The following is a 14003-nucleotide window of genomic DNA, read 5'->3' on the forward strand; positions in this document are numbered from 1 at the left end:
CGAGTATCTTCATAGACGATCGTGATTTCGATGTGGACGAAGAGATGCTTCTGAAGAGACTGCGGAACAATGTCATTATCTTTAAACACAGAGAACGAGGCTGTCTTAAAGGGGTCTCTGCTTTAAAGAACGGATTAATCGTGGCTGGTGCAGATTTTAATTAAGAACAGCGAACACTGTCCCAGCTTAATCCCTCGACGAGACTAATTCGCTCCCTCTGCTTGGTCTGGCTTCAGCCGGTGTACCCGATAGCTAACTCTTTTGTTGGAAAAACGAAAAACAAAGGGGAAAAGGAGTGCAAAAGATGCGAGTTCCTTGGGAAATTTTTCAAGGAAACTTCGCGAGAAAAGACGGTCGTTAATTCCGATCTAGGACTAAAGGAATCTATCAAACAGGTGTCAAAGGCTAGACTAATTAGGCTAGGATCAATCGAATTGGGTGACAGGATGGAACAAAGTGACCAACAGACATTCTGCTGAAGTCTATTGACAGTGTGTAGAGAAGAAGTTGGAGGTGTGTTGAAGATTTTTGAAGTATGTGGACGATTCGAGGATCGGTAGTGAAATGTTGATCGGAAATGGAGGAGACAACAGGGACGAGAGCTTCGCGTCGGATAACATGATGCTCGTTACACGTCGGGAACCACTGCACCTGTGGAATCTTGAGGTAACTGTTCACTTTGCAAACGACTATTATTACACTCCCACTGAATATTGCATCTCTTTAACCACTATTAGTCGAGTCGAATACTATTCTTTCTCTCGATATTTTTGGATACCGTGGTTGGGTTATTGGTTTTCGATGATACGATAATTTAGAGCCTCGTTAGCGCCATATTAACGAAGTTAGGTGATTATTTGTGACCCCGTTGGGAAATATATTAGGAGCATGTATTCTATTATAAAAAGACAAAACTGTTTTACATGCTATAGTAATAAGCAATAGTTCATCGGAATAAGACAGAGGACTCAAAAAATTGACGTCAAATCAAATTTTTAACGATAGGAAACCAAAATTACTATACATTCCAAGAAAATAATCCCAATACTTGATCCGAGTATTCGATCAGAATAAAGTACTATACTCTGCAAAAAGAATTAGTCTGGAGTACCTACCTCTTCGAATTTCGCCATACATCATTCCATTCCATCTCTTTGCCTAATTCCACCTCATTTTTCACCTGGATCTTCCTCCGTGCAGCTCTCTTTCAATGTCATCAATCACCAATCGTTCATCCGAAAGGACGCGTCTCCGGTAGCCGTTCCTCGAGTTCCGCGCGTTTCCGGTAGAAACGAGCGGCCATTCCTCTTCATAAAGAGGTCTACGTAGGTCTAATAGTCGAACAGAGGCGGGGTGAAGCGAAAAATTGCGGTCACGGAGGATGTTCGAGGCGCAGGTGCGCGGGATACCAGTGGAAATAGAATGAAACCACGATTCGAAATTCCTACTTGACAATACGGGAGAATGGCAAGGTGGAAGAGGCAGAGGGATAAGCGTGTTACTAGCCAGACGAGCGTTTCGACGACGACGTCTTAGTCTGCTCGATTTACGAGCGCTGTTTTGCGAAAGAACGAACGCCTTGCCAATGCCAGTAGTACAAGCGTAGCATATGTTCGACACCGTGGGGGTCTGCGTAGCGAGCAGTCGTAGAAGAATTTTATGCTGGTAGTGATTTGATAAAATGCCTGATAAAACGTTTACGATAACCTTTCTGGAGAAAAGGTTTGGGAATTTGTTGATATATTTATTGATTTATTTAAATTAAAGCTTTCGAGGTGAATCATTTTTGGATTGAAATGAAATTGGGTTCATTTTAACATTGGGATTAGTAATTTGTACAATGATATTTGAGCATACTGTGTGTTGATAATTATAGTTAAATGGTGTAACAAAAATAAACTAGTTTAAATGAAAGTTAAAATTAATATTAATTTATTAATTTGGAAGTTCCACTGTTAAAATTTGGATAATAATTTTGTTAAAAATATAGTTTCGTATAGTCCAATATAACAAAATAATCATATTCTATTTTTATAATAAATTAAAGTTCACGATGTTAGTTTAAAATTATTTATGATAACCTTCCTGGAAGAAAGGTTTGGGAATTTGTTGTTATTTGTTGAAATTTATTTAATTCTTTAAATTAAAGCTTTCGAGGTTAATCATTTTTGGATTGAAATAAAATTGGGTTCATTTTAACATTGGGATTAGTAATTTGTACAATGATATTTGAGCATACTGTGTGTTGATAATTATAGTTAAATGGCGTAACAAAAATAAACTAGTTTAAATAAAAGTTAAAATTAATATTAATTTATTAATATGGAAGTTCCACTGTTAAAATTTAGATAATAATTTTGTTAAAAATAGCGTTACAAAATAATTATACTTTATTTATATAATAAATTGAAGTTCACAATGTTAATTTAAAATTGTTTAGAGTCATATTTAACAGTATTTCGTATTAAACAAAATTCTATTAACGATTAAATTTATTGTATAAATTAAAAATATTAAAATATTCAAAATGAAACAAATTTAGCCTACTTAATTATTGTACCAAATTTCAAAGTATGTTAAACAATATATTGTATAGTACTGTAAAGTATATTAAACAAAATTCTATTAACGATTAAATTTATTTCATAAATAAAAAATATTAAAATATCTAAAATGAAACAAATTTAGCCTACTTAATTATTCTATCAAATTTCAAAGTATGTTGTCAATTGAAAGTTATTTAGAATGCAAGTTCAATATCCAAAAAAGTTTCACGCTAAACAAATTTTATCGGTAAACAATATTTCGTAACGAAATTAGCCGTGCTAAAATCGTGAGAAAAAGTATAAAAATATATTTGTTTGAAACATTTTCACGGTTCAGAAGTCTCTATGCACGCCTGTGTGCAAAAACTTTCGGTAAATACGGGTTTATCCGTGAAAAGTATGATACTTTTCATCGATACTTTTTCCAAGCAGCGAAAAAAGAGAGGCGAATCCAATACCACGGCGCTGCAAAACATCGACAAAGCCCGCATCTGTGCGGTATGCAACGAAGTATTTTGAACATTTGTTTAACTCGCGAATTCATCGGGAATATTTTACATGCTGGAACAAAAGCAAAGCTCTTGCCACAAGCCGCACAACGTTCTCCTTTCCGTGCACGAATCTTCTAATTGCCGCAGCAGGTGGGGCGTCTGTGCTCGAGGGTACGATCTTAATGAAAATTTACCTCGTGCCCGAGCTTTAACAATTTTTCCATTAACGAGGTCGACCGCGTTTAATATCTTGCCCCGATTTAATCGTCGACACAACGCCGTTCCAAGCACTGTCTTATCACCCCAATTACCAAAACTAGAAGCCTATCTCCGTGCTCTAAGACGCTTACGAAACCTTAAGAAACGATCAAATTCTAAAGTTCGGAAGCTTGCGCGATACTTATTACGAGCTTCTCGCGAGTAAATCACTGTATTCGATATTTTTCTACGCAACTTTTTAATTTAAGCCTGCAACTTTCCTATGGAAACCTTTGAATTTAGCTTCAAATAGGGTGGTTACCCTTTAAGAAAAAGTATTATTTAATACTATAATATTCGTGGTATAATATAATTTTATATATTATCTTTGTCGACATTTTTTTATTTAAAATGTTCCTCGCGATTTTCTGTTTATTATCTTCTTATTTTTATCTTGATTCTATTATACTACATTTAAATTTAACGTATACCACAGTACGTGTTATTATATTATTTATTTTTATTAAAATTTATCACTCGTTAGAAATAAATACACGATGTTATACAATATTATTTATTAAAACTTTCTCAATTTATATATAATATTGTATATCGTATAGATTATACTATACTTTCGATTATAATTAATCATATTATATTTTTAATTTAACGTATACCGAAGTACGTGATGTTATATTATTTATTTTTATTAAAATTTATTACTCGTTAGAAATAAATACACGATATTATTTAATATTCTAGAGACTTGGGTGGTGATAAATAATACTTATTTATTACTTAATAATAAGAATAGATGATTAACAATATGTGCGTGACGATTAAGCATACGAATCTATATCAGCTACAATTTAAGACTACAATTCGATTCAACAACACAGTGACAATTCAGCCAATTACGACTAATGACTCACAACTAAAATACAACTAAACAACTAACAATTAATAACCCCTCTCTACACAACTCTGTTTTGATCACTCCCTAAGATTCTCTTCCAATCACTCTTCTCAAGAACTCTTCACTAACCACTTTTGCCTTCTTTTATATCTTCCTCAACCTGTATACGTTTTCCAAAAGCCTCCCTCAACATGACCAAATATGGTCATGTTTAGGGCCTGACGCATTGCCGGGGTTTTTCCGACCGACTTGGCCCTCGAACCCACCGTGACTTTCTAAGCTAAAGTTACCTATACACGAGGTGGAAATCCTGCGATACTACAATATTATTTATTAAAATCGTTTCAATTTATATATAACATTCGTAGAGAAATTGAAGAAAATTTTTAAATTAATGTACGATTCAGAAAATGAAAACATTTGATGGATATTAACGTGTATTGTAATGTATAGTATACGCGATATAATAATATCTCGTTGCAAAAAATGATTGCGTTTAGGATGAGATCTTGGTATTCCAGAATAAGGAGAACAATAGGGAATCCAGAGGGAAAAGAGAAGGCAGGGGTGAAGGCGTCGTTGGCCACGGTAGTTAAAGCGATTGCCCAGAGACACAACGAACTTCTGAATATCGTGAATTCGAATCCCAATGCCCGAAATGTTCCCTATTCCAGGGGATTTGGAAATTGTCTTCCTATTACGAATTCGACACGAGTGTCTTTGCCTCGAGGAAACTTGCATAAAGACGCCTTCGTTCAAATGCGTAACAGCGCGCCATCTACGTACTCGTATTTATATTTTATTTCGAATTCTCGCCGGATTCTCCCGAGTAAACTGCATTTCGAACGGAATTCGAATGAAAACCAACACGTTTCTCTGGGAAATGAACGAGAATTAAGCAGATCCAATTTCCTTTCTGACCGATTACATCTTTATTCGCCGCGATGTTGCGAAACATTTAGGTTAGGTTGCCTCGATCGCAAGAAAAATTCAAAGGTGTTGCGTTTTAACCAAAACTTTAGTATAATTAGCCGTGGATCGAAGTCGTCGAACCATTTTTGCCATTTTTCCATTAAATTTGATCGATTTTCCACGAATTTTCGAATTTTCGTTTCTTTTCCCTTCGCTGAACAGTTTTTGATAGAATTTCAGTGGAAATCAATGGGTTTCTTTGGAAAATGAGCGGGAATTGAGCGAATCCAATTTCCTTCGTAATTGATTAGGTTTTCAGTCGTCGTAAATTTGCAGAAGTTTTGTGTTGGTTTGTTCGAAACGAAGGGAAAACTGGAAGGTCTTCGTTTCTCGATAAAGGTACACGATAATTAGGAGAGGAAGTTATCGAATTATCGAATTATCGGTGCTTTTTCTTGATTGCGATCCTTGTTTCTTGCAGAGGATCGAGCCACAGTATGTTTGTTGTAGAAATTTTTATTCCAGGGGTGGTGCTTGAGGTAGGTCATTTTCCCTTGCCTCTAAGTAGTGTCGAGTTGCACTTGGAATAAGCTTTTGACGAAGAGAGCTAGGATTTCCTTCCAACTTTCTTTTTCACCCTTATATTAATTGCTATAGTTGTGGTTTGTATATCTGCGACCTGAAAATTTATTTTGCATATACGATAAATAAGTTTATTTATTTAAGATTCAATATATAGTATATTTCAATATTTTATAATGGAAAATCATTTATTTTTATATTTTAATTAATAATTATCCATTTAGATTTTTATTTCTTTTCCTGTTCTAGAATTCGAAATTCCATAGGCGAATGATTTTTCCGAAATATCCGAACGTTGTTGATATTTTAAAATATATGGGTTCATCCGCGGAAATAGATATGGAATATTTCATAACACGAATTAGAACGAAATTCGGTTGTTTTCGGGTTGTCAAATAATTTTCGACGGAAAAGCAAGCAATTAAAAAATAACGATGGCCAGAGCAATTGAACGCTAATGGAAAATTGAACTATAGCGAGGGGAGAAGTGCACCATATTTTACAAAGTGTCAGAGCGGCAGTCCGGGGAAAATTTGAAACCTTTTCAAAACGCTATTTAACTTTTCACTATGGCGGAAAGGTGGTGAAAAACTGCAGCAGAAAATCATCGAATAACAAAACTACACCGAAATTGAATTAACATATTGAAATAAATTTATAGCGTCCACCAAAATGAAAAAGTTGCATCAATTCATCGCCATCGAAAAATATTCCATAGTAAATAACACTCTTAAGTAAATTAATATATATATAATCTAAAGAACTATGAAAATTTTTACCATAGATGGAAAAAGATGTCCAGTGCAAAATTGTTATATTAAAAAGACCATAAAACCTGTTACCATTGTGGATAGAAATGGACACCAATATTTTCTAGGTTTTTTAATAGTTAACACATTAGTATATTTTGATAAAAATATTTAAATAATGAAAACAACTCGCAATTAACTATTTGAAACAAGAAAATTCATTGACACTTCCTAAAAAATTCTTCTCTCTCATTACTTTCTCATTAACCATTATATACCCATGTTTCCTCTTTGACAATTCTCACATAATTGTTTTATTCTGGCACATTCTTCTAAACAATTTTTCAAACATTATTCATAAACTGCACTTGCATATATTATATTTATATCACTGCAAATGAGTTTCACTTATTCAACCTCATTTTCATTCACACGTATAAAACCAACACTCACAGAATGTTGTTCATGGTAAAAAAATCATTGGGTATAATGATTCTTTGAAATCATGTGATACTCAATTGAGAAGTTTTCTTATTATTAATGTTTTTATTAATTTTAATTTGTCTTAAATAACACCTTCAAATAAATTAATATAATATATATAATCTAAAGAAGTACGAAAATTTCGACCATTAATGGAAAAAGATGTTCAGTGCAAAGATATTATATTAAAAAGACCATAAAACCTGTTACTATTGTGACTATAAAAATCATTATATTAAAAGCCATGAAAATCTCTATCGATAAAATCCATAATACTTAATCAGATTCTACCTAATCTTCCTCTACATCTTCCTCTGTTTTTTACAGGATATCTTGCACGTTAAAAAGCTATTTTTTTCATCTAGACAGCGTCAAACGTTCGACACAGAACACTCTCGCAAAGAGTCCAGTGGCACAAACGGAACGATATATTCTGCTCGGGTTTCCGGCGAGAAATAAAAACCCTCGCGTTTTTCGTTTCGAAAAACACGGGAAATCCTCGAATTTTCCCTGTGCCGGTCATTGATCAACCACGTCGACTTAACTCCACCCCCTTGCCTGTAATTGGCTTCGTTAAATGAAATCTAAGGCGAAAATAGAATTTATGAATAAATTTTCGATTATCCCGCGGGATCAGCGCCATGGCGTCGGTGCGGTTTCCGGCGCTCCCGTTCCCGGAAGTCCTTGAGAAAAATGCAATCGTCAGGTTTTCACGCAGCTGAAAGAGGGATGACGTAGTTTTGGACGAAACAAAGCGTGGATGGGTGAGGTGAAAAATGGAGGGATTTAATCGTACGAACGATCGATCAATTACGGTGTCCAATACGAATTTTAATCTGTATCCATTGGGTAACTTTTGTAGACCACGAATATTTGATCGAAATTGCCCTATAAGCCTAAGCTTTCGAAGGTGGTGAATTTTCCTGAAAACCCACGATTTTTGGCTAAAACGAAGTGTTACGTAAAAATTGGAAACAATTTTTCAATTGGAAAAATTGGGAAGTGTTGCATAATTGTTGGGAGGTTTAGTCTTGTCTCAAAAGTTAGGAGAGAGTTTAATTTTTAATAATTTTATAGTATAGTTATAGCATAGTTATAGTTATAATATAGTTCATTGGTATTTATGTATCGAGTACCGAAATCGTGCTCAATTACAAATGATTTTGAGAAGTTTCTTATAATTTTGCGATTGGTATGAAAAAGTACATGAGAACGTGTACATGTTACGTGTATGCAAAATGGGATCTAATGGATGATGATCTTGGTGTCGATTATGCTTGACTACGGCCCTGGTGGGCTATTATCATTTGACAGATATTTGTAGATATTAAAAATTAGAAAACAAGCTAAAATTCGTTGTACAGTATTATCAATGGAATGTAATGCTGAAAAGAAAATAGTTAGAGGTAATTAAATTGTAATAGGATTTAATTGGGAAATTTAATTTAATCAGGGGAGATGGTATTTTATGATTATGTATTAAGTTCAATTTCGAATTGGAATTAAATTTAAAATTAATCTGCAATTGAAATTTGATTTAAAATTAATTTTGAATCGATTTATAAAGTAAGCCAGCATCTACGATAATATTTATCTTCAAGCATAAAATATAATAGTTTCAAAATTTGATCAACTTATATAGCTTTAATAATTCTTAATTTTCAAGTACACTTAATAATATAGGGTAGAAAATGTTAATTGTTAAATGAAAATGTTAAGTATAGAATATAATAGTTTCAAAATTTGATGAATTTACATAACTTTAATAATTCTTAATTTTCAAGTACTCTTAATAACGTAAGATAGAAAATGTTAATTGTGGATACTATATTTAAATGAAAAATATTATTTATTTATTAAACAATATTATATTTGAGGCTAAAAATTATCCAGGAATACTCGATCCACTCATACTTTCTTACATAATCACCTATTTTACATCAATATATATATATATTAAAAATCTATGTCAACTATTACCACAGAAACTGTGATTTCTTTTCAATTTTTCTACCCTGTTTTCGATTTGGAAAGATTGGCAATGAATAATATTAGTTTCATATAATTACCGAAGAATTAGCGTCCTTTTTAAATGTTCGAGAATTTAAATAGAGAATTATTCGTTCGTACTATTCGCGATAATACACGGCACGACGTTCGTTGAAGTTGTACGATGCATTATTTATCGCGAGTCTCTAAATCTTAGAGCACCATAGCGAGTATTTGCATTTGAATGATCACTCTGGCAAGAATATATTCCGCTTGTGTTTCGTCTCGAAGATGGACGTGCAGCGATACGCGTGCAATTAAAATGCAGTCAAGTCGATGACAGACAGGCGCTTAATCGAAGAAATCAAATGGCTGAATAAGTAGCACGTACAATGTAAGCAGATTCTTCTTTCATTCCAGTTCTCCCATACTCCCATTCTTTCGCGAGGAGGGTTGCATTTTAATTTCCCAGAAGAGTCAATGTTTTCCGCGATAACATTATTTCCTTCCGCGAGGTAGAAAAATATGGCTCTGGATGCATTTCTCATTTGATTAGAGATAAATTCTCTTTCCTAGTTTTTCGCATGCTCCCCCTTCCAATAATCCCATCCGTTTTTGTTCGGAAAAGATGATACTGCGTCTGTCCGAGATATTTCTGCTTGTTTCACTGTACAGATTTTTATTCAATATTGCTCCTTTAATTTAATTTATTTTTGCTTCCACTAAGAAAATTATTTCGGATTTTTATTACATTATTTGATGTAATAATTATTTTATGTAATAATTTATAGGTATTGGCTAATTTAATTAATTTTTGGAAAATTTTGTGTCGTAATTGGGTCGAAATATTTCTTATTATATTAATTATTGTACTAAATATTTATTAGATTATTTATTTGTATTTACTATAATATATAGTATATTATTTGCCACATTATTTGCTGGATTTATTATTGCGCTAGTTTTACTTCTTATATTACTATTTTTACTCTTCCCATTGATATGACATCGTTACGTGCCTCTCAACGGCAGAACCGGAAATGTTATTCTCGAATTTTTTTACACGCACGTTCATATTATTCTTGCATCGGATTAATTAATTCAAGAAGAAAGAGGTTCGTAATTACCTAGTCCGTACCACGTTGCCCGAGCCAGGTGCCCACGTAACGATTTTTCCAAAGCAATTTCGACGGGTGTCCAACGGACCGCGACGAACAATATTTGCTTTACGTTGCAATCCTTTTGGAATCGGCATATTTCGTCAAGGTATTGTTCCAGGCAATTCTCCCGTAATCCCAGTTCCATTCGAAATTTAATTTTCTCGTCGACGGGCAAGCACGAACGAATTCTGCAAACGACCAACTGTCCAATTGTCAATAACAATCTCCGTTATCGATGACGACTATTTTTCCAACATTTTTCCAACCCCGAAACTTCGAAAAAATAACATAGCGTTAATCCTTGATTACGAACAGACGATGAATTATTATACACGCGAATGAAAATAAAAATCCAAGATTCCTAATACTCGTCGTCAACGGAATCAGTAGACCACATTATAATACTATCAGGAATTTCACTAAAATAGAACGGAAAAAATAAATAAATAAATTTAACAATAAATTGCGTTCGAGGTAAATAACATTTCCCCATTTTTAACAAGTAACGTCGTAGTCGATTGGCGACTGACGATTTTCCCAAACACTTCCGAAAGCACGTCGCACAGCATAATCATCTTCACCTGTGGTCTCTTCCAATTCCAGGACCCCAGGATGACCAAAGAGCGCACGGAGCAGCCCCACGTCACTCCCCAACGTCGCACACCGCATCAAACTCCATCCGTGGCACGTACCTCCTGGAACGTCTCCAAAGAATCTGCCGAAGAATCTCGATTCGAGCTCGCATGAACTCCAATGCTCAGCTAGAGTTCCTCTAGGAAAATGTCTGTCTGGGAACCCGCGACTAACGCAGCCGAGCACCTATTGACATCTGACTGCTCTAACTACGACATTCTCCGTTAGCCAACTGAACCAAAACCTCATTTCCGTTCTTCAATGGCCTGGCAGGATTTCCCGTGCAAGCACGTCGACGAGGACGTCGAAGAAGCGGAAGAGGGTGTCGAGCAGCGAGTGGAATCGCGGTAACGGAACCAGACCAAAGAACCTGGAAGATAGACCCAGCAGCAAGGCCTGATCTCTGAAAGATGGAGCTGAACGAGACGATGGAAGAGAACCCGAGCAACGCTACAGACCTGCCTAACCTGTCCACAGTGCTCATAGACACAGGCCAATCGAACCGTTCCACCAATCCTTACGTCCATAAGAACAGCCACGAGTTGGAACAGGTCCTTCTTCTCACGATGAAAGCTACCGTCATGGGTTTCATCATCCTCTGCGCTCTCTTTGGCAACTTGCTGGTGATCGTGTCGGTAATGAGGCACAGGAAGCTCCGGGTAATTACCAATTACTTCGTGGTCTCGTTGGCTCTGGCCGATATGCTGGTAGCCATATTCGCCATGACGTTCAACGCGTCCGTCGAGCTGTCCGGCAGATGGCTGTTCGGCTACTTCATGTGCGACGTCTGGAACTCCCTGGACGTGTTCTTCAGCACCGTTTCCATTCTTCACCTTTGCTGCATCAGCGTGGATCGTTATTACGCGATCGTCCAGCCGCTCGACTATCCATTGATCATGACCAACCTTCGACTGAGCACCATGCTGAGCGTGGTCTGGTGCTCGCCGACGGTGATGAGCTTCCTGCCTATCTTCGCCGGATGGTACACCACTGAGAAGCACCTCGAGTTCCGCAGGAATTACCCTGACGTGTGCATGTTCCAAGTGAACAAACTCTACGCCGTGATCAGCTCCAGTGTCAGTTTCTGGCTACCCGGGATCATCATGATCGCCATGTACTACAAGATTTATAGGGAGGCTGATCGTCAGGAGAGGATGCTGTACCGGTGAGTTGCATTTTCTATTCCAAAGTTCAGTTTGGATCCTCTTGCTTTTGCTCTTCTTGTGTTTATTATGGTACATACTACAAATATTATTGCTTAGGATTTTGGGGTCACTGCGAGGTTTGACGCTGAACCTGCCACGGTCAAATAACCGGTGAATGAGAAAGCAATAGAATCTTGATGAAATGAAACAATTCGAGATATCGAAAGATTGATTACACGTATATCTGGGAAGAAAAATTAGGAAAACGAGTGGCTAAGATGATAAGATTCAATAAGGAATTTTAAATGACAGTTTTAAGCCATAGTACATTTAACGTTAAAGTTATATTAAACCAGCCATAATCGAAGTTTAGCTGGGTACCTTTTAGATAAAATTTTACTGTCGAAGGGGAGAAAATTGTAATCTATATCTGCACTGCTAATTTTTAATTAATATTAAAATCGTTAATGGAAGATTGCGTATTAGGTATCTATTGGGCATTTATCATACGAGCAAGTATAGGGAAAAATCTAAACTTTCAGTTCGTGTATCCTGAAATTTAATTATTTATTTACGTACAGTAGGTATGTTTAATATTAAAACTTTTAATATTCGAATTTCTCGAAATTCTTCTTTCTTCTCGACCATTTATCTGAAGTATGTTTATAATAAGATTTCGCGATGAGACGCTAACTAAAGAATTTACTAACAAAGCGAAATGTTCAACGGAACTTCGGGATTGGTTCTATTGCATTTCATGAATAACTCGCTAATTACCGTGTTTTGCGTCCGCCATCTCATTAATTATTTAGGCATGCAATTATGTGGAAAGCTCGAAGCTGTATCGAGATTTCAAGAGTATTTGACACGTACTCGCGATAATTATTCTACGCTCTGTTCCAAATTGCACACTGGCTAACATACTATAGGAACGTTGAATTGCAGACAGCTCTTCGATAAGTGAATGAAATACCAGTGAAATAATAACGATATTTAACAAACTTAATCCAACATTCTTTCGCTCTACCTCTGCTTTCGACAGATCCTTGCTGTCTGATTCCTCCTACATTCCTCGCAACATTCTTTTCTCCAATGTCTTCCTAGCTTTTATAGAAGACATTGATTCGGAAACATCTTAGTTAGAACCAAAACTTTTGCCAAAGTAAGTAAGAATCTGATTGTCCCTTGATCCAATCTAGAGAGACCCGGAGACAGCTTAGGTTTATGGTGGTGTAGCGGCCATTATTCTCACTCTTGCCACTAGATGGATTCCAACTTCAAGGAGGAAAAGCCTCCACTTCCTATATATACAACTTCCAGACCTTCCAATAGTATTCTCGTCTAAGGCAGGGTCTACTAGGTAGCCTTACTAATGAGTCCACTAACAGGCCCAGGACGAAATGCATCTCTTCCTTTTCCATTTGTCTCTTCTAGCACCTGATAGGTCACCAAATTTTAATAATTAGTCTACGTGAATCATAAGATGAGAAAGCTCAAATAAACAAAATTAGAAGCTTCTAACGTACGATATTATTTTAACTTTTACTTCAAATAGTTGAAAGCTTAAAGCTCACACAGTAGAATCATACCTAATTAATCATACTTATTTTAATACAAAATTTTAATAAATAGTTTATTTGTGCCATCAACTAGAAAACAATTTTTGAGAAAATTTGTATTGGCATATCTATCATTTTCACATCATGTATCATAAAATAAAAAAGCTCGAATAAAAAAAAAATAAATGGAAGCTTCTATCGAAACGATAGTATTTTATCTTCTATTCTAAATAGTCGAAAGCTTAAAGCTCGCACAGTAGAATCGTACCTAATTAATAATACCTATTCTAATACAAAATTTTAACAAGTCATTTATCTGTACCATCACATAAAAAATAATTTTTCAGAAAGCCTGCATTGGCATATCCATCATTTTTCACATGCAATAAATTCCACCATCCCAAGAATGTTATTATCTTCATCTTGTTACCTGGTTCGCTCGTCCCTGGCCCATTTGCCATCCCTAATATCACCACACGGGAGTCCTCGCGTAAAACCGTCTAGTTTCACTTTTCCCACCAATTGCTTGGCCGAAAGAACCATTTCCTGACATCCTGATCGGTGTAGTCGGAAATATCGGCACGCAGACTCCTTTTTCTCGTCGACCGGAAATTGGATACGTTGAGGTCGGCCGGAAATC

General features: G+C 35.7%; 1 protein-coding gene across 1 annotated transcript in view; it reads left to right on the plus strand.

Moving 5' to 3' along the window:
• Positions 1–490: 490 nt before the first annotated feature.
• Positions 491–14003, plus strand: part of LOC108551619 (octopamine receptor beta-1R) — a 125042-nt gene continuing 111529 nt past the window's right edge. Inside the window, exons 1-2 of the mRNA XM_017905846.1 lie at positions 491–666; positions 10630–11824. Of these exons, the coding sequence (XP_017761335.1) occupies positions 11070–11824 (755 nt within the window). The 5' untranslated portion in view covers positions 491–666; positions 10630–11069. The remainder of the gene's footprint in view (positions 667–10629; positions 11825–14003) is intronic.

The sequence above is a fragment of the Eufriesea mexicana genome, unplaced genomic scaffold, assembly GCF_001483705.2.
Source record: "Eufriesea mexicana isolate 0111107269 unplaced genomic scaffold, ASM148370v2 scaffold4787, whole genome shotgun sequence".
NCBI classification, from domain to species: Eukaryota; Metazoa; Arthropoda; class Insecta; order Hymenoptera; family Apidae; genus Eufriesea; species Eufriesea mexicana.